Genomic DNA, 21,533 nt, shown 5'->3' on the forward strand with positions numbered 1-21,533 from the left:
TAGGACCAAAGACCTGCTGCTCCATCCAGGGAAGGCTTGGGGGAGAAGACAAGGGCAGAAGAGACTCCACGGCTGGTCTCCAGACCAGGAATGGCACAGGTTCCAGCTCCTCAGGGTGTAGCTAAGGTGTGTGCACAGGTGCCTTTTTCTGGAGGGGGTTCTAGGAGTGTCTCTTGTGACCCAGCTTAGCTTCACTTTACTGTCTCCCACCCTTTGCCCAAACTGCTTACAACAGAGCAAGCACATCCCATCATACCCATGTCCCAGCCTCTGGCCCCAGGAAGCCTTGCTCTTTACTGAGGGTCCCTGTCTTCCTTGTCTGTCCTATCCCTCTCCCAATCCCAGCTGCCGAATCATCTGGAAAAAACCTCCTGAGCCAAGAGTGCCAGCCCAGGGCCTGCAGAGGCTTTGGGGCAAGAAAAACAAGACTTAATAGATAACTTCACATCCTGTTTTCTTCACCTGTAAATGGAGGAAACAATTCCTACCTCAAAGAAGAGAGGTCACTGCACATTGTAGTGGGATCAACAGACAAACATCAAGTCTAGGCTGGGAAGTACCCTGAAGGACAGAGCAGGGCAGAGGGACAACTGACTTCTGGAAGATTCTGGCACGCGACACAGACAAGGTAAGGGAGAGGCCTGTGACCTAAGTGGGGCAGAACATGAACGCCCAGAGGACAAGTGCAAAGCCCTGGGCAGGAGGCAAGTCTCCCTGCTTCCTCCCACCCATAGAGCACTCTGCAAACCTACTGCCCATAGCTGGTGCAGAGCAGACACCTGACCCAAGCTGGGTCCCTCAGATTCCTTCTGAGGGTTTGGGAACTGCTCTGGCTGGATGTGCAGCAAGTTCCTTCTTGACTGAAGTGGAGTTTTCATATCTTCTTCCCCCTGTCCCCACCATGATCCAGGCCCCACTTACTCTTCTCACTATGGCGGTTCAAGTGCAAGTTGCTGAGGTCAGCCTGGAACTGAGGCCCAACCATGATCTCCTGCAAAGGCAAAGGCCCAGGAAAGTCAGGGCAGATGGGAGGCCCAGCCACTGCCCAGAGCCCAGGGCTGTGTTAATCTGTGCAATCTTCCCACAGGTGCCAAGGCCTGTGGTCTCAGAATGCGAGGCAGAGACCTGGGTATGTGTGGGTACGTGAGCAACCATGTGTCTCCATTTACTTGTCCATCTATTCAGGACAGCCAGTCATAAGGCAAGGGAGTGAGACCTGAGGACCCTGGTGTCCTGATGCCCAGCCCAGAGCACCCAGGACAGGACCTTGGGGCCACATCCCTGGGCCAGCTGATGCTGCAGCAGCACGGGCTCGAGGTCCCAACACCACAGTCAAGTCCCAGTGCAGCCCACCTCTCAGAAGCTGTGTGTTTGTCTCTGCAGAGGCCCATGCTCTAGGTACTGCAGGGTTACCACCACGCACCTTCTTACATTTGTTGGCAGGAAGAGGGTCCTCCTCAGTGTCAGACGAGGTGGAAGAGCCCAGCTCTTTGTCTGTGCCAGTCAGGAAGCAGGCTTTGGAAAAAGGGGAGTAGGTTAGACACATCTGTAGCACTGGGCAGCCCCCCAGGCGAGGGGATCCCAGGGTCTTCACTGCTGCACCCCCCACCCCACTCCCATCCACCTGACCCTACACCATACCACCCCTGACAAGAGCATGTCCCAGGCCCTGGCCAGATGATGGAATGGGAACTTGCTAAGCACTGGCCATGAGCCCCCTGCACCTCATGCTGCCAGGACACTTCCCCCATATCTGATGGGCTTTTGGCTACAGGAACCAACACATTCCTCCTCATGTAAACCAAAGCCACTCAGTCTCAGCTCACAGGCCAGGGAGACGAGAACCCCAAAGAGGCTCAGATCAAGAACAGGGGACCCCAGAGGCACCAAACACCTGTGCCAAGTTCTTTGCCCCTAGTAGCCCAGGGCTCCTCCATCGGCATCACTACAACCTTGTTTGACCCAGCCCAAGTGAAGAACAGGAAGGCCACTTACATCCACTCTGGCTAGGGAAAAGGTCAGAGGTCTCATGGGAGGTCACAGACGGGGTGAGGTCATCAGCTGAGGACTGTGTCTCTTCCTCTTCTTCCCCTGAAAGCAAATCCTTCGCTATTTGTTCCTTTTAACAAAAAGTAAAGAACATTTTTGCAGTTTGTTTTAACAAGCTTAAGATAACACTAATAACAACAGTGACACTAACTTGATAGACTTCCCTCTGGGAAAGGCGAGGGCTCAGGTGGGGAGTTCTTCCCACTTTGCAGATGAGGAGACCAAGCACCAGGGCAGGACAGCCAAGGCGCCAGCATGGATACGTGTAGTCCCTAAACCCACCTCTGGCTGGGGACAGTAGAGCCCCTAGTCACTGCTCTCTCTTCTTGGGCATTTGGTTTCCAACTTTGGCAATAAAGCCCTCCTCCTGGCCCCACCCCTGACCCATTCAGGACCCAGAGGGTCAGGACCTCACTGGTTCTCCTCCTTCCCAGGCCAGTCTCTACTCTGCCCCTCCTTCGGCCAGTCGTCAGGGTCTCTCCATCTCAGCCCCCTCCCTGTGGCCACTCTAACCCTGGGTGGGCAGCCACAGCTGGCTGCCTCAGCTATGACTCTGGGGAACAGGAGAGTAGGGCTCTATAAGAATTCATCCAGGCTTCACACTTACTGACAGCACTTCTGCTTTTCCAAGGCCTTCATGCCTGCCCTCCCTAAATCCTCCCACCATTTCCAGGAAGAGGGCTCACCTTGTCCAGAGTCATGTCCGGGAGGTTGGCTGTGGCATCACTGCCCTCACTCTCCCGCTCCGAGATGGGGTCTGATGCCTCATAGCCATAGAGGGCAAGCAGCTCGTCAAGGGGCATGTCGCTGCTCTGAGAGGGGACAGGGCTCTGTCAGGAGGGACTGCTTTACAGGTTCTGCTCCCTTTCCTTCTGTCTGAGCCCCATCGGCCACCACAACCAGGGCCAGTTTGTCACATTCACAGAAACTCACCCTAGCCTGATCCCAAGCCTAGTACTTCACCCAAGGACTCCCTTGTGAGCCCCAGGAGAGGCACAGATGAGACATCAGAGACCAGGGAAGTCAGGTATGTGCCCGAGGTCACCAGCCTTGAGGGGAGGAGCCAGGACTGGCCTCTCAGTCCACATTTCACTGCCCAGTAAAGCTTCCCTGCTCAAACCAGTGCAGGCTTGATTCCAGGAAAGCAAGGATGGCACACTATCTGGAAATCTATCACAACTCTTGACATCAATAAATCAGGAGAACAAAGACCTATGACTAGAGAAAGCCCTCACTCAGTACACTAAGTAAAGAGATGGATGCCCCGTCATTGTTAACAGAAACGCTGTCAGCCCCGGCTGGTCAACAGTGCACAGGCAGAGCAACCCCACACCACTCAAAACAGAAAGGGAGGACTGGGAACATGAGAGCTACTCACACTGTTTTGACACTTCAAGCCCATCCAATAGGACAAGAAATGGAAATAAGACATTTAATTACTAGGAAGGAAGAGACAAAAACTATCACTACCTTCTTCTCCAATACTGTTTTCAAATCACTGCGTTCTCGCCCTTCTGTAAGTAAACCTCCACTCCTCTGAGGCCAGTGCCTGCTGGTCACAATCTGTCCTGACCCCAGGGGTCACTGTCAGCCTCAGGCCTCTTAAGCATTCCCTCTCATTTTCTCAGGAGTCAGCACCTGCCACCTCTCCCCCGAACTCCTGTACTCATGCTGGGACTTCCATGATGTAGAAGACCACCCAGCCTCCTCCCCACCCTTCCTCTCAGGGGACATTCCTTCCCCGCTAGCCCACACCAGGTTCTCACAGGACACAGGATGGAAAACATTCATTTTGCCCATCAGTTTCTAATCATGCATTTGTTGGAGGGGTTCACACAGTGGCCCAAAGATGCCTGGGTTCCCTGGGACCTTCACAAAGCTACGATGCCATTACTTCACTGGCACATGCACTGACAGAGCAAAGTCAATGGGCTGTGGACAGCACCCTCTCTTGGGGGCAGGAACACAAAGTGCATGAGTTCCCAATGCACATTCCTTACCTCCATGCTCAATTTTAAATATTCCAGTTTCACTTAAGAATATCCTGTATAAGATTACAGAGTTCATTAAGTTTCATCCTGAGCAGATGTCACTTCACTCTTCTGTGTGAGGAAATGGGAAGCACGTAGGACGTGCCTGCCATATCCCAAAGTGAGATGGTGACTGTTAAGAAACGTATTTTGTAAGAGGGAAGTTGTGAGGTGAGCCAGCTGCCTTCGTCACACAGCATCACCTTTACTTAAAACCAAATGGAGGACAGCCCTGGCCAGGTGGCTCAGCTGCTCAGAGCATCGTCCCCATGTGCCAGGGTTGCAGGTTCAATCTCCAGTGAGGATATGTGCCAGAAGCAACCAAGGAATGCATAACTAAAAGGAACAACAAAAATCAACATTTCTCTCTCTCCTCTGTTTCTCTCTCTAAAATCAATCAATAAATAAAAATTTTTTAATGGTAGGCAGAAAACTAGTCTGTTGGCTGGTAACCAGGCAGACATCATCTCAAACACAAAGTAAATGGGTAGTTACCTACAAAGAAATGATTGACTGTGGTTGCTGTGAGAATAAAATGAGCTTTAAGCAAAAAAAATCCTAATTTTGGAAAACATGAATCTGACAATGTGAACTTGTTAAGATTCCCACAGCCTCTGATAAGGTAATACCAAATGGAAGGATTTCTGCTTTTATATGTGGTATTATAGTCTTTTTTTTTTTCTTAGTTTTTAAGAAAATTCAGATCTAGGTATTTAGCTAACAATTCACTGATTTAGTTTTGAGAGTTTCAAGAAGTTATAAGTTCATGTTGAGCACCTTTACACTGTGTTTTCTTTCTTGAAGGAAAAACATTTGTTTTAGTTATAAGACCAAATTGGCACCAGGTAACCCATGACACCAAGCTAAACAAATGCCCTGTGGTTAGTCCCTAAGAAAATAAAAAGCAAAAAAATAAATCCCAATACTTAAAAGACATCTGATAAGATCAGTGTTGATACTCTCTGTTATAGACTAAATGTTTACATCCCTCCCCCACCCCCAAAAAATTCACATTAGGTCCCTAATCCCCAACCTGACTGCCTGTATTTGGAAATGGACCTTTATGGAAATGGGTCATGATGGTAGGGCCCTGATCGCTGATTTGATAAGGGAGCTCTCTCCCATTCATGTGAAGACACCATAAAAATGTAGCATCTGCACATGAGGAAGGGACCTCCCCACAAACAGTCCTGTAAGACCTTGATCTGGGACTTCTGGCCTCCAGAACTAGGACAAAATAAACGCTGGTGTGTAAGCACCCCCTCTCTAGTCTATGACATTGATAAATGTGTGTTTTTAAATTTCATATTGTGAACTCTGTCAACATGTGGAAGATCTACATGTCAGGGAACCAGGGTTTTGCAAACATGTCAGCAGTGCAGAGGTGACAAGACCACATCTGGGTTAAGATCCACATCAAGTTCAAGACCATTGAATTGCAATGTAAGCAAGTACAAGAAGTTCACTGGATCCACTCTACAGTCACCCTTTACAAAATGACTAGTTGCTGAATTTTGGTCCAGCATGAAAGAATAACTGCAACTATCTGAAAAGGTGGTTGAATACTCCACCATTTTTTTAAGAACAGATCTGTATGAGGCCAGATTCACACTTCAACCAAGAGAGCACATCACAACAGTCTCATGTCTGCCTAAGACAACAGCTGGATTCTCTTAGCTGTTCCTGTATTCAGAGATTTTAAAAAATGTAAAACTATTCCACTCTTTCCCTCACCAGTGTGGCCCAGTTGGTTGGGCACTGTCCCTCAAAGCGAAAGGTTGCTAGTTTGAGTCCCAGTCAGGGCACAGGCAACCGATCAATGTTTCTCTCACACATCAATGTTTCTCTCCCTTTCTTCCTCCCTTCCCCTCTAATTAAAAATACTTAAGTAAATAAACAACTATTCCGCTCTTCCCTAATTTTTTTTTTGTTTTGGAAACAGTCATTTTTTTCATTTTCATAAAAATCTGTTATTTCCATTAACAATGGGCTTACTGTATATACACTGCACCAACAAAGCTGCTTGAGAGCCTCAATAACTTTTAAGAGGATAACGGGACTCTGAGACCAGAAAGTTTGAGAATGGTATATTTAATGTGTAGCTACCTCTCTAGAGAGTCTATAGCCCCAGAGCCCCTTGAAGGCAAGTTCAGGTCTGGCGTGTCCACTATGACCTCAGCTCCTAGCACAGGGCCTAGAGCTTCACAAACAGATGTGCAAGCAGAACTTACTGTAGAATCTGAGCAGCTTGCAGACCAATTTAGCCAAAAGAAGAAACTGTGGATCTTGCCCAGCAGGGCTCCACCTACATGGGGCAAAGGGCTCAGCTCAGCCAAGTACCTGGGAGATGAAGTCCTTGTCCAGCTCCTCCTCAGGCTGCTCTGGATGTCTTGCGGCCCCTTCACACTCCTCCCGGATGCCGTAGTTCTGTGACAGGATCTCTGCAAGGTTGAACTGCTGGTCTGCAGAGCCCATGGACACACCTACAGAAGGAACACCACCTGCGTGAGCTCCTCACACCACCCATCCCCATCACTGCACTGCAACTGAAGACAGCTAGGGTAGAGAAAGCAATAGTGGCTCAACTGCCACCAGGGACAAAGTCCATAGAATGTGGCCATGTGTACATGCAGCCGTGAGGCTATATGTGTGTCATGCATGTAGGCAGCCACATACAGCTGCATGTATGCATGTTGCATGGCTGTGTGTGCACATCTGTGTGCATGTGTGTGTGTGTGCATGTGTCCATGCAGCTGTGTAAGTTTGTATAATGTGTGCCAGAATACACATGTTCACCTAAATTTCGTGGGCAGCTGTGTGTGCACTTTATGAGTCTGTGTGCATATGTGTGGCTGTGTGTTTGTACATGCTGGTGGTCAGCAATGTCAGTCTACCTTGTGCAAACTCCCAGTAGGACTCCTAACACCTGACTAACAGCACATGGATTCTGGGCATTTTAGGGATGTGTTTCCTAGGGGACTGTTTGGTCTCCCTGATCACAGATGCCTGCAAGGAAGGGTCTGGAGAGACAGCAAGTGGACAAGGAAGAGATGAGCCCCAGGTGAGTCAGTGTGAACACAGAACAGGCACTCTCAACAGAACTGGCTCCACACCTGGTCCCTGGTGCCTGCATAGCTTGAGCAAGGCCCTCAGCTCCAGAAACACAGGGGTGACACTGTACACCCACGTACGTGAGTCATGGCAAGCACAGTGCAGGGAGAATGCTAACGAACGGCACGCAGTAGGCCCCAAAAATGCCAGTCCCTTCTTCTCCACCAGCAGGGCCACAGCAGTGTCCCATGCACAGGCCAATAGGTAGTAGATGTTACCAGATTATGGGTTTTTCCAAAAGAGTAAGAATGTGTTCACTGTTCTGTCTCCATGACAGGTCTTCGGTAAGCTTAATTTTATGTTTACAGATTTTAGTTATTTTTAGAGAGAAGGAAAGGGAGGAAGAGAGGGAGAAAAACATCAATGTAAGAAACAATTGCTTCTCATACGCTCCCCAACTGGGCACCAGGCCCACAACCCAGGCATGTGCCACAACCAGGAATCGAACTGGCAACAACCGTTCGGTTTTGCAGAATGACACCCAACCAAATAAGCCACACCAGCCAGGGCAGTAAGCCGAATTTTAAAAGAAACAAACAAACAAAAAAGCTAGGTCTCAATCAACCTAAGCCAGGAAGCCATGAAGGCCAAAGCTGGTCCTACACATGGGTCCAAAGCACAGAGCAGCAGTAGGAGTTGCAGGGGCCAAGCGGCCAGCTCAGGGAAGGTGCAGGGCACATAGGAATGGTGCCCACCCAATATCCATTCCATTCCCACAGTCACCATTTTTCCTTCACCCCTAGCACACGCACCAGCAGGAACCCCACCCTCACCCACAGACAAGGTGCTCTGGTCCTCTCCTGGAATGAGAAACAGAGTCCTGGCCACTTTGTCTGCACCCCTGTCCCTGGACTCTGGGGGCCAGCACACCATCTCTGTCTCTCCAGGCAGAGCAAGGTTCTATCTCTTACAACTGGGCAGAAGGAGGATAGAGCAAGAGAGGCACCTGCTGTTGTCGGCAATCCAGGCTCCCCGGTGCACAGGCTGTGAGTGAGGCAGGAGACCACTTGAGGGCTCTGCCTCTCCAGAGAGGAGGCCTGCAAAGAAAGAGAAGCACGTTAGCTCAGCCAGCGCAGGACCCACCGAGAGTAAGCACAGGCCAGAGCCTGGCTCCCCAGGTGGCCTCAGGAAGTGGTCTCATCTGGACTTTGGGGGTAATGCATGCAAGCTGCCTCCAAGGTTTGAGGATGGAGCACCATGTGTGCAGCTACCAGAAAAGCTACTCCTCTGCTCCTAAGTCATGCACCCAGAGGATGCACAGATGCAGGCTTACACAGCAGCTCCAAGGACCATAGAACCTCGATGTCCTCACATCCAAGCGTAAAAACAGCACTCACGGGGACTGTGATGAGCCTGGAACAACAGTTATCATCCACCCAGGAAACAGGGACCAGGTAACCAAGGCCCACACACAGCCCTATGGCACACACCCAACAGGTACTCACTGACAGCCATGCCTGACTTAACAGCCCATTTCGCAAGGGTACCAGCCTTCAAAAAGCAAAATAGCCACTTTGGCAAAATCTGGCAATTTCTCCAAAAGTAAACATAGAGTTATCATATAACCCAGCACTTAATCCTACTCCTAGGTACATACCCAAGAGAACTGAAAATATACATCCATACTAAACACACATGTTCACAGTTGCAGGATTCACAAAGGTCAAAAGGTAAAACAACCCAAGAGTCCTTCAGCAGCTGAATGGATAAATAAGAGGCTGTCCATCCACACACTGGAGTATTACTCAGCCATGAAAAGTGAACACTGACACATGGATAAACCCTGAACACCATGTCAGTTCAACAAAGCAAAAGCACTGGAGGTTCTAGTCAGGGTTAGAAAATGAAATAAAAGGAATTGAAAATGGAAAGGAAGAAGTGAAGCTATTTCTTCGTGCAGATGAAAGAATACTGCACACAAGATGGAAGCATAAGCAGACACGCTGTGTCTCCCTCCACAACTAAGAAGAAATACAACTAGCTCAAAACAACCAGAAGTTTCAGAAAATCAAGCTGCATGGAAGTCCAACAAACAAAGATATAAAGAAGAAATACTCATCTGGACAGGTAGGAGGGGCTTAGAGGACATGGTGTGGTGGTGGCAGTACGATAGCAGCTGTGGCAAGCTGGTGGCAAGTGCAGTCAGACATTATAAAAGCCAGATGGACACCTGGGGAGCGCTCCCAGAACCAGACCAGACCACAGTTCCAGCGCCAGGGAAAATAAAGCCTCATTGCTTCTGACTGTGAAAACTGGTGGGGGTTGGGGCATGGTAAGAAACTGATGGTCTGTCACCAGAGTCTGCTTGCTTAGAGGCCCCCACAGGTCTAGAACATCTGCAGATCCACCCACTCTGGGAACCACAAGCAGGGCAACAGCTAAAGAGGCGCCAAGTCCCATAAAGAGTGTGGGAAAAGTGCCTGGAAAAGGGGCGAGTGCCAAGCAAACAGCAATGTTCCCTCCCAGACCCCTTCCCCATATACAGCGCCACAATGTGGTAAAACGGGTTGCCCTGTACTGACAAATACCTAAGGTTCTGTCCCTTACAATGTAACCAGTGCAACAGCTCTACCTAAGACACAAAGGCAAACTAAGCAGGCTATCAAGTTGAGGAGACAGAGAGGTATGGCCCAACAGGGGGAACAGATCAAGGTTCCAGTGGGAGAACTAAGTGACGAGGAGATAGCTAACCTAACAAACGAGGAGAGAGCCAACCTAACAGATGAAGAGTTCAAAACACTGGTGATAAAGATGCTCACAGACTTGACAGATATGCTTGCGCATGACAAACACAGAAGTGAAGAAGTGGAGGCTATGCTAAGTGAAACAAAGGAAAAGCCACACAAAGCCAATGGTGAAGGGAATGAAATTGGGATTCAAATCAATGATTTGGAACATAAGGAAGAAATAAACAGTCAACCAGTATAGAATGAAGAAACAAGAACTGAAAAAAACGAGGAGAGGCTTAGGAACCTCTAGGACAACTTTAAAGGTGCCAACATCAGAATCATGGGGCTGCCAGAAGGAGAAAAGGAAGAGCAAGAAATTGAAAACTTATGTGAAAAAATCATGAAAGAAAACTTTGCTAATCTGGCAAAGGAAATAGACATACAAGTCCAGAAAGCACAGAGTCCCAAACAAGCTAGACCCAAAGAGGACCACACTAAGACACATCATAATTAAAATGCCAAAGGTTCAAGATAAAGAGAGAATCTTAAAAGCAGCAAGAGAAAATAAAAGAGTTACCTACAAAGGGGTGCCTATAAGACTATTGCTGATTTCTCAAAAGAAACTTTGCAGGCAAGAAGGGACTGGCAAGAAGTATTCAATGTGATGAAAAGCAAGGACCTACAACCAAGATGACTATCCAGCAAAGCTATCATTTAGAACGGAAGGGCAGATAAAGTGCTTCCCAGACAAGGTAAGGCTAAAGGAGTTCATCATCACCAAGCCCTTAGTATATGAAATATTAAAGGGACTTATTTAAGAAAAAGAAGATCAAAATTATGAACATTAAAATGACAACAACTCAATTCCCAGTCAGGGCACATGCCTGAGTTGCAGGCCAGGTCCTCAGTTGGGGGTCCAGGAGAGGAAACCACACATTGACATTTCTCTCCTTCTTTCTACCTCCCTTCCCCTCTCTCTAAAAATAAATTAAATAAATCTTTAAAATCAAAAATAAAGAAATAAAATGACAACAAACTCACAACTATCAACAACAGAACCTTAAAAAAATGAAAACAAACTAAGCAAGCAACCAGAACAGGAACAGAATCACAGGTTTGGTGATCATCTGGAGGGTTGTCAGCTGGGAAGGGGAAGGGGGAGAAATGGGGAAATGGTTCAGGGATTAAGAAGCATAATTGGTTGGTACAAAATAGGGAGAAGTTAAGAATAATATAGGAGAGAGTGAAGCCAAAGAACTTACATGCATGACCCATGAACATGAACTCAACGGGGTGGGATTGCTGGAGAGAAAGGGGGTACGGGATGGAGGGGAGCAAAGGGAAAAGAAATTGGGATAACTGTAACAGCATAATCAATAAAATATGCTTAAAAAAGAAGAAATAATATTGCACAGAAGATACTAAAAAATTCACTTAAAAAATATCTGAAGTAGCCCTGGCCAGTGTGGCTCAGTTGGTTGGAGCGTTGGCCCATAACTGAAAAGGTTGCAGGTTTGATACCAAGTCAGGGCATATAACTGCGGGTTCAATCTCCAGTCCGGTTGCGTGTGATCCCTGGTATGGGCACATACAATCCCCCAGTCTGCATGCGTGTACAATAGGCAACCAATCAATTTTTCTCTCTCACATCAATGTTTCTCTCTTCCTTCCTCTCTCTCTAAAAAGTAATGAAGAAAAAATGTTCTTGGGTGAGGAAAAAAACACACACACACACACACACACACACACACATATATTTATATATACCTATCTGAACTAATGAGTTCAGCAAAGCAGCAAATTATAAGATCAACATATAAAAATATTCCTATATACTAGCCATTAACAACCCAAAAAGGAAATTAAGAAAACAATTCTAGGGGAATGAAGATGGAGGCATAGGTAAACACACCTTGCTTCCTTGCAAACTATAGCAAAAATTACAACTAGACTACAAAACAAATGTCACCCAGAACTGTCAGAAAATCGAGCTGTACGAAAGTCCAACAACCAAAGATTCAAGCCACATTCAGCCAGATGGGTAGGAGGGGCAGAGATGCAGAGAGGGGCGGTGAGGCGCTGAGACGCAGAACAGGTGGTCCCACATCCACGTGTGGTAGATAAAAATCGAGAGGGATACCTCAGGACCAGACCACCCAGCCAAGGGTTCCACCACCAGGAAGATAAGTCCCCATAACTTCTGGCTGTAAAAAAACCAGTGAGGGCTGTAGCAGAATAAATTGCTGGATTCTCAAGAGACTCCTCTTAAAGGGCCCGCAACAAACTTAGGACTCATACACACCCACCCCTCTCTGGGATTCAGCACCAGGGCAACAGCGGCATAGAGAGAGAGAGTGAAGTGACTGGCAACAGGGCAAGTGCTGGGAGACAGCTTCCTCCCAGGCAAATTTCCAGAGGCCAGGCAGTGGCACTGTGCCCTCTCCAAGCCCTTCCCCAAACAGAGCAACAGAATGGTGACATGGGTTGCCCTGCCCTGGTGATTACCTAAGGCTCTGCCCCAGACAACTTACAAGTGTGCTTTTTCTACAATAGGCCACGCTGCTAGGACAGGGAGTCAAAGCAGCTCTACCTAATAAACAGAAACAAACACAGGGAGGCTGCCAAAATGAGGAGACAAAGAAATATGGCCCAAATGAAAGAACAAGACAAACTCCAGGAAAGGAACTAAATGAAATGGAGATAAACAACCTATTAGAAGCAGAGTTCAAAACACTGCTTATCAGGATGCTCCAGGAACTCACTGGGTACTTCAACAGCATAAAAAAAGACTCAGGCAGAAATGAAGATTAAGTGAAATGAAGAAAAACCCACAGGGAGGGAATGAAGGCAAGAATCAAATCAACGATTTGGAACAGAGAAAGGAAAAAAACATTCGATTAGAACAACAACATGAAAAAAGAATTCAAAAACACAAGGATAGGCTAAGGAGCCTCTGGGACAACTTTAAACATACCAACATCCAAATCATAGGGGTGCCATAAGGAGAAGAGGATGAGCAAGAAATGAAAACTTATTTGAAAAAAATAATGAAAGAAAACTTCCCTAATTTGGCAAAGGAAACAGACACACAAGTCCAGGAAGCACAAAAAGTTCCAAACAAGATGGACCCAAAATGTCAAAGGTTAAAGATAAAGAGAGAATTTTAAAAGCAGCAAGAGAAAAGCAGAGAGTTACCTACAAAGACGTTCCCATAAGACTGTCAGCTGATTTCTCAAATAAAACTTTGCAGGCAAGAAGGGACTGGCAAGAAGTATTCAATGTGATGAAAAGCAAGGACGTACAACCAAGATTACTCTAGCCAGCAAAGCTATCATTTAGAATGGAAAGGCAGAGAAAGTGCTTCCCAGGCAAGGTAAAGCTAAAGGAGTTCATAATCACCAAGCCATTATTATATGAAATGCTAAAGGGAATTATATAAGAAAAAGATCAAAATGATAAACATTAAAATGGCAACAAATTTACAACTATCAATAACTGAATCCAAATAACAAACTAAGCAAACAACCAGACAGAAACAGAATCATAGATATGGAGATCATTTGGAAGGTTATCTGCTGAGAGGGGGGAAAGGGGAAGAACGAGGGAAAGGTGCAGGGATTAAGAAGTACAAATTGGTTAAGTACAAAATAGACAGGGGGATATTAAGAACAGTATAGGAAGTGGAGTAGCCAAAGAACTTATATGCATGACCCATGGACATAAACTAAGGAAGGGACTGCTGGAGGGAATGGAAGGAAGAGGCAGAGGGGAGCAAAGTAGGAAAATTGGGACAACTGTAATAGCATAATCAATAAAATATTTTTTTAAAGAAAACAATTCCACTTATAATAGCATCAAAAAGAATACTTAAAAATAAATTTAGCAAAAGGAGTTCAAAACTCATACTCTAAAAAGTGCAAAACAGGATAAAAATAATTAATTAAAAAATAACATGCAAAACGTGTTGAAAGAAATTACAGATCTAAATAAGTGGAAAGACATCCTATATTCATGGCTAAGAAGATTTAATACTCTTAAGATGTCAATACTCCTCAGCTGACCTACAGATTCAATGCAGTGCCTATCAGAATTTCAGCTGGCTTCTATGCACACACTGACAGATTCCAAAAATATTAATAGAATAACTCAAAGTGCCCAGGATAGCCAAAATAATCCTGAATGAGAACTCTTTCTGGTTTCACAATTACTACAAACTTACAGTAATCAAAACGGTGGTACTGGCAGAAGGCTAGGAATTTAAATCAAAGAAACCGAATTGAGAATCCAAAAATAAATCCACACATTTACAATCAACTGAATTTTGACAAAGGTGATAAAACAATTCAATGGGGATGAACAGTCTTTTCAACAATGATGCTAGGACAAAACTGGATATCCACACGCAAAAGAACAAAGCTGAACACCTACCTCATACCATACACAAAATTAACTTAAAATAGGTCAAAGACCTTAAATATAAGAGCTAAAGCTATAAAACTCTTAGAAATAGCATAGGGATAAATCTTTGTTACACTGGACTAGGCAGTGGTTTCTGAGATAAGACACCAAAAACACAGCAACAAAAGAAAAAAAAGATAAACTGGACTTCATTAAATAAAAAACTTTAATGCTTCAAAGGACATTATCAAGAAAGTAAAAAGACAATTCACAGGCTGGGAAAAAGTATTTGCAAATCATATAGCTGAAAAAGGACTTGCATACTGAAAATACAAAGAATCCTTACAATGCATTAATAACAAGATAACCCAATTTTAAAATAGGCAAAGGGTCTGAATAGGCATTTCTCCAGAGATGCACAAATGGTCAGCCAATAAGCACATGAAAAAATGCTCAGCATCAAGGGAAATCAAATCAAAAATACAGTAAGACAGCACTTCGTAAACACAGAATGACTATGACAAAAAAGACAAAAGCGTCAGGGAGAACACAGATGATCCAGGTGGGAATATAAGATGGAGCAGCCACTTTGAGAAACAGCAGTTCCTCCAAAGGTTAGCACGGCATTACCATGTCACCTGGTAATTTCACTCCTAGGTATACACTGAAGGGGTTCAGAGTATGCCACCCCAAAATACACCACTCTGACATAAAGATTATTTCAAGCTGAAGGTAACTAAGAAAACCCAACACAGGATGAGCTCTCTGCCCCTGTCTGCCTGAAAGCAAAGCATAAACTCCTGTGAGTGCCCCCAAACCGGGAAGGAAGCCCCCTTAGCACCGAAGACAAGACGGCACTGAGGATCTGTACAAAGAGACCCTACTAATTCTCCCATGTTTACCTTCCCACAACTTGATGCCCTTAGAAACTCAGTCCTCTTCCTTTGTCGTCACTCCTCTAAGATTTATTGTTCTTTTGTTCAGATGCTACTGAAGGCCAAATCCTCACCACCCCAGTTACTGGTCACCTGGCGATCCCATGTGATGTGCTCTGCTTGTTTCACTCGTTAGTGAGCCTGCCTTTTGTCAGTCCAAATCGCAGGCCCCAGCAGAGAAGGTAGGAGAGGAGAGGAAAAGTTAGGCTCCCCCTCCTCTGTGATATCCAAAAGAAAATAAAATGTACATCTACACTGAAGCTTACACATGAACGTTCACAGCAGGATTCTTCACAACAGCCAAAAGTGGAAAGAACCCTAATGCCTATCTGCTGATGAACAGACAAACCAAAACAAAATATTACTTAGCGATAAAAAGGAACAAGGCACTGACACATGCTACAACATGGATGGACCTTGAACACGTACGTGATCGTCAGTGAGAGAAGCCAGACACACAAGGCCACAAAGTGTGTCATTCCATTTATGTGAGATGTCCAGGGCAGGCACATCCACAGAGACAGAGGGCAGGTTCATGGGTGCCGGGGTATGGGGGAGTGACGACCAAGGAGTACAAGGTGTCTTTATGGGTAATGAAAACATTCTAAAATCAACTCGTGACACCTGCACTACTCTGTGAATATAAGTGTATTAAAAGCCACCGGATGGTACACATTAAAACAAGTGAATCATATACAGTAGTCCCTCTCTATATCATGGTTCACTTATTGCGGCCTCACTGTATCGTGGGATTTTTTAAAATATTATATTTAATTATTTACCGTGGATTTTTCACTATATCGTGGGATTTTGCAGTACTGTATACGTATGTAGTTAAAGTTACATAGGTTTAAGAATGTAGAATATGTTTAAGAACATAAGTAGTGTTTATAAAAGTGTGGAAAAGGTTAATAAGGGAGTGGGAAAGGTTAATAAGGGACTGGGAACGGTGTATAAGTGCGTGGGAAGGGTTTATAAAGCCTTGAAATATATATAAATACTAAAATAAATGTAAGGTTCCTACTTCACAGATTTTCACGTATCACAGGGGGGTCTAGAACGTAATACCTGTGATTAAGTGAGGAAATACTGTACCAGTAAAGCAGTTTGCAAAAAAAAAAAAAAAAAAACAAGAAACTAAAACATTCACTAGAATGAAGTTTTAAAATTTAGGGAAAAAGGTTTAGCAAGAACGTCCATGCTAATTTCCTCACTGGGTCCTCAAGAAAACCTCAAGAGGTTGTGTAATCACTCTCTCCATAAGAGAAAGAAGGGAATCAAAGCTCAGAGAAGTCAAGTCACTTATTCAAGCTCACACAGCAAGTGGTACAACTAGAAACTCACACTCGGGCTCTGTGACTCAAAAACCCTTTACAGATCCGCAGATGCAGGGCATCTCACCTGGTGCTCTGGGTTGAGTCTGTGGTCTACCAGAAGCAGCCTCACCTCCTTCCAGGAAAAAGGTGGCCATCAGCCTGTAGGCCGCCCTGCAGCGCCACACACAGCGCACTGCCATGGAGCCAGCACCCTAAGTATCCTCTGAAACAAACTTGGCCCTCCCCAGGGTCCTCCTGACTGCTCAGGTACACCAGCCTCTCTGGGCTCCCCTCTCACCTGGGCCAGGACTGGCTTTCTGTGTCCTGCCACCAAGAACCCTGACTGAGGGGGAAACCAGAAGAGGACAGAGTATGGATGGCTCTTTTCCCAGAAACAGGAAGAACAGCTCTGCTCCAATGCTGCCTCCACCTCAAGTGCATGGCCCCCAGGAAGGGACTGGGAACTTGGCCCACATCCAACCTGCCATCTGACAGGAGTGATAAGGCGGAGGAGCAGAGTGAGCAGCTGGAGTGACAGAGGAGCACCAGGGAGGCAGCCTCTCCCAGGAGGTTCTGAGCAGCATGCTCCCATAAGGCTTTGGTGGCCTCAGATCCCCAAGTTCATTGCCAAGTGACTCCCAAGTTCCTCAGAACTTACCAAGGAATACAGACTTTATGGATTTTTTTCCCTCTCCCTGCCCTGATTTCCAGTGCAAGCCCACCCTCAATGGTGGGATTCCCACAGGCTGCATCCCCTGATTCACAACAGTCAGAAGTGCCAGCAGTCACTGCTCCAGGACCTGGTGTCCAGACCAGGTCTTTTATGCATGGAGGAGGTACAAGCTCATCAGCAGGAAGACTGCCCCGTTCAGTCTTGCAGGGAGGAGGATCTTGACTCCCCAGGGGCAGAATAGCCCTTCCTCCGGGGCTGCATCTAACTGCTATTTTACCCCACTCCAGGGACCTGTGGCAGATCCAATTCTCCATGATGGTGCATCCATATGCTCTTCTCCATGTGACACTGATATGCCTGCCTCCTTCAAGAGGTGGGGTTCTGCAACCCCTCCCTGCCCATCTGGCTAGGCCTATGACTTTGGTGGGAGAGAGTCTACGTGACTTCTAGGCTAGGTCATAAGATGCAACTCAGATTCCACCTGGTATCTTCTGAGACAGTCACTGTTGGACCCAGCTGCCATGTTGTAAGGAAGTCCAAGCCACACATAGGTGTCCCAGCCAGCAGTCAGCACCAACAGCCACACATGAGCAAGGAAGCTTTCCTCCAGCCCCAGCCACCACTCAACTGCAACTGCATGACCGACTCCAAGCAAGAACTGCCTGGCTGAGCTCAGTGAACCCTCAGAACTATGAAAGATAATTAAATAATTGTTATTTTGAAAAACTGAGTTTCCAGGTGATTTGTTTCACAGCAATAGTTAACTGGAACACCCTTCACCCACACCAGCGGAGTTGATCGGTCTCACTGGGCTGCTCCAGCACTGCACTACCCCATCTGACCAGCACTTACTGAGCGCTGCCTCTAGGCCAGAAACGGCAATAGGCGCTGGGTGCATAGCAGTCCGTCCAGAAACAGGTTCCACCCATCTCCACCCACATGAGTTACCAGTCTAGTTGGTGACACAGATAACAAACAAGTGGGTATGTACAGGACTGAGGGAGAAAACAGGGTAGGGGCCTGCACAACTGGGGTCAGGTAAAACCTCTAAGGGCACCTCTAGACAGGGCCTGTAGAGCACTGGAACAGCATGGTGGCACCCGAGTCTCTCCAGGGTACAAAGTACACAAGAAAAAGGAAGGAGGCCAGGGGGTTGGCATGGGTGACAGGGAAGATCTATGGGGAACCACACCACCAGGTGGAGATCACAGGGAGAAGATGCACTGCGTACATCCAAAGGACAATGAAAGCCATTGGGGGTTTTAAGCACAAGACAAAGACCATGTATTTAGGTACCTATGAGGAAAACAGTACAAAGCACCCCGATCTACTCTCAAGCACCCCCTCTCCTCTCACAGTGCTGATCTGATGCTGATGGCTATTTTGGTGATGACAAAAAGCAGGCAGCTAATTCTGATCAAATACTTACTGCTAGGTGACAAACCACCACTTTCTTTTTTAGATAGCTGGTTATCAGTGATTTTAAAGGGTCAGCTTCTCTCTGCAAGCCCCTGAACCCAGATCTCATGAGACCTCCTGCTCCCATCTCTTCCCATTTCAGAGATGAGGAAACCGTGGCTCTGAGATGTTCAGCAACCTGCCCAAACTCACACATTTAAGGCTCCAGAGCCACAAGTCTCCTGGGCAGAGGCTGGCCATAGCTCATCATATCTGACATTGGCACACTTGTTGGTCCTTTAATGACCTACAGCCTCTGAGGCCCTTTAGGACAATCACTGTTGGGTTTCTACTCACAGACCCTCAGGGCCTCCCATGGAGGCAGGCACATAGGGGACTTCACACGTAGGCTTTCTCAAGGAAACCAACTCAAGTTGACTCAAAAGAACACCACCACAAACTGTCAACAGTGGTAAGAGAAGCACCCAGGGCACCTGGCTGCTGTGCAGGTTCCAGAGGCTCAGCATTGGGCCAGACAAAGTCAACAGCCAAACCCAGCAGCAATCAAGGGAGGCTGGCCAGGGAGTCTGGCCCTTCCTTCCATGACACACAGCTACCTTCCAGGCCAATAATGCTGCCCAAATGATACCTGGTGCCATTTGGTGCCCAGAAAGAATGCCACACATGCCCCTGATCCAAGAGCATGCATGAGTACACGCGTGCACTCTCAGACACACACACACTCACTCAACCACCTCAACCCTGCTGGGTCATCAGGAGACCTGGCTTCTGCCTCCAACCTATGAGGCCAGTCACTGCCCCCATGACACTTCAGTTTCCCTAAATGCCTTGTAAAAAATAAAGAGGATTAATTCTCTAAGAACCTTTTGGATCCAGGCACCTAGCAAAAGGCCCAAACTGGCTGGTGAAGTCTAGTCTTGCACCCAGATGCCCATACCCTCTTTGGCACAAATGCAGAGCCTGTTGCTGCCCCTGAGAAAGCCACTAGTGGGAGAGAAGGGCCAGTCCCGGCCCCTGCTACGCCTATCCATGTTCTGCTAAGACACTCAATGTGATGCCATGACCAGACCCAATATCCCACGAACCTGCTGCGCCTCACTGGATGAGTACGTTCTGCTCTGCGGGCCTCAGTGACACCACACACCCATTTGAGGAGGACCACTTGCAGAGTCTGTGGACCTGTTTGGCGGTGGCCTTATCTTCTGCATCCCCAGACTGAATCCTCATGCATTAAGAGTCAGATTCACTGAGCCCCTAGCAGATTCATTACCTCATTTCTCCCTCACTAGAGCCCTAGAAGGTGAGGGCAGGTCCCAACCAATATTCCAAAGTCGAGAAACCCCAAAACTGAAAGTTTTTCATCCCTGGTTTGACCTGACAAGAAGCTATTAAGTGCCTTACTTTATTCCTGATGGTCCTAGGTGAGTGTGATCAAGCATCACAGTTCCAAATCCCACAGATTCTCCAATCGGAAAAACTTTGAATTCCAAAATATATTAGGCCTCAAGGATATTGGATAAGGGGTCTTGGGCCTGCTTTACCGACAGAATGAAGAGGTTCCAAGAAGTAACTTCGAGCCCCCGGTAAAGGCTGGTCTAACTCTGCCTGCCTTGAGGAAACCCCAACGCGCCCCACACCTCGTGTGGAGTTCGAATCCCGCCCGGCATCTGGCGGGAGGACGAATCCCCGGTGCCCAAACGGCACCTGGGGGCTAGAGAGCTGGATGCAGCGCTGGGTCCCACGCTGGATCTGGGCGGCTTGAGCCCGCGGCGCTGCGACCGGGTAACCAGAGAGAGCTCTGCAAAGTTGGTCAAGGATGGGGAGGGGCGTGCGGCACGCGCACAGCCGGGCCGGAAACCCGCAAGGAACCAACAGCTTGCCCCCAACCCTTGCGTCTGCCCGCCCCCCGACCCCTCCCCACTCCGCGGCCCCCGCCGGCGCTACCGCCCCCGCACATGCGCACTGCAGCCCGCGATGTGGCAGTCGGGGAACGGGGGGAGCCAGGGCCGGGGGCGGCTGCCGACAGAGCCCCGCGCCCCTCGAGTACCGAGGGGCGCGGCATTTCGGGCACGGTCGCGCATCCTCGGGGCGGGGGAGCCTCCGCTCCTGGAGGCCCGACGTGGCCGAGGTCCGGCGGCGGGGGACGCCGGTGCGCAGGGGTGGGGGGCCAGCTCCCCCAGCCCACTCACTCACCTCCGCCATGGCCGTGTGTGTGCGCGCGGGAGGCAGTGGCCGCGCCGGAATCCCCGGATGCGGGGCCGCGGGCTCATTGGCTGCGGAGTACTGAAAGGCGTGGCCTGTGGAGGGCGTGGCCTTTTAGGGCGGGGCGCGGGCGGGGCGTAGTAGGTGCGCGGTCTGGGATGCGCCGGGTGAGTGAGGGGGCGGGGCGGGCTCGGGAAGCATGGGTTCGAGGGCCTTGGCAGGACCCTAGCCTTGGCCTTGGCCTGGGATGTGAGGGATGCTATTAATAAAAATACTGATTCTTGATAACCACACCTGCATAGGGAGCTTTTGTCCTATTTCCTCCTTCCAATAGGTTGGCTAAATATTATTAGTACCCCAGTATTACAGGTGAGGAAACTGAGGCCTAGAATGACGGGCCCACCCAATGCATAAGTGGTAGAGACAGGACTTAAGTTTGATCAGCGTGGTTCTTGAACTTCAGTTTTGCAGTGATGATCCATCCAGTGTGCCGAAGAACCAACTGGGGTGCTTGCGAGATGCAGCTTACTGGCGAGCTTTGAGGCAGCATGGCGACCCTATACCAAGGAGGCAGAGTGCTGACTGGGCCACTGGAAAGGTGGGTTCAAACCCCTGGCGTTTGACTCTGAATTCATTGAATATTTATGGACCGCTTGCACATTGTAAACCTGTAGTAGGCGCTGAGAGTTTGAACAGGACAGTCCTAACAGGGGGTCGCTACATTTTAAATT

General features: G+C 47.8%; 1 protein-coding gene across 5 annotated transcripts in view; it reads right to left on the minus strand.

The window, feature by feature from the left end:
• The window catches only part of MIER2 (MIER family member 2), a 34,765-nt gene extending 13,916 nt beyond the window's left edge, over positions 1–20,849 (minus strand). For all 5 annotated transcript variants that reach the window (XR_016513454.1, XM_090289075.1, XM_090289072.1 and 2 more), the window contains exons 1-7: positions 20,794–20,849; positions 8,137–8,227; positions 6,420–6,562; positions 2,736–2,861; positions 1,996–2,119; positions 1,424–1,515; positions 922–991 (exon numbers count right to left, since the gene is read on the minus strand). Coding sequence is in view for 4 of the 5 variants with exons in the window: in XM_090289075.1 (XP_090145201.1) it covers positions 922–991; positions 1,424–1,515; positions 1,996–2,119; positions 2,736–2,861; positions 6,420–6,562; positions 8,137–8,227; positions 20,794–20,802 (655 nt within the window). In the remaining variant the exon portion in view is untranslated. The remainder of the gene's footprint in view (positions 1–921; positions 992–1,423; positions 1,516–1,995; positions 2,120–2,735; positions 2,862–6,419; positions 6,563–8,136; positions 8,228–20,793) is intronic.
• Positions 20,850–21,533: the final 684 nt, after the last annotated feature.

Source organism: Furipterus horrens, unplaced genomic scaffold (assembly GCF_987537825.1).
Source record: "Furipterus horrens unplaced genomic scaffold, mFurHor1.1.pri manual_scaffold_10, whole genome shotgun sequence".
Classification (NCBI taxonomy): Eukaryota; Metazoa; Chordata; class Mammalia; order Chiroptera; family Furipteridae; genus Furipterus; species Furipterus horrens.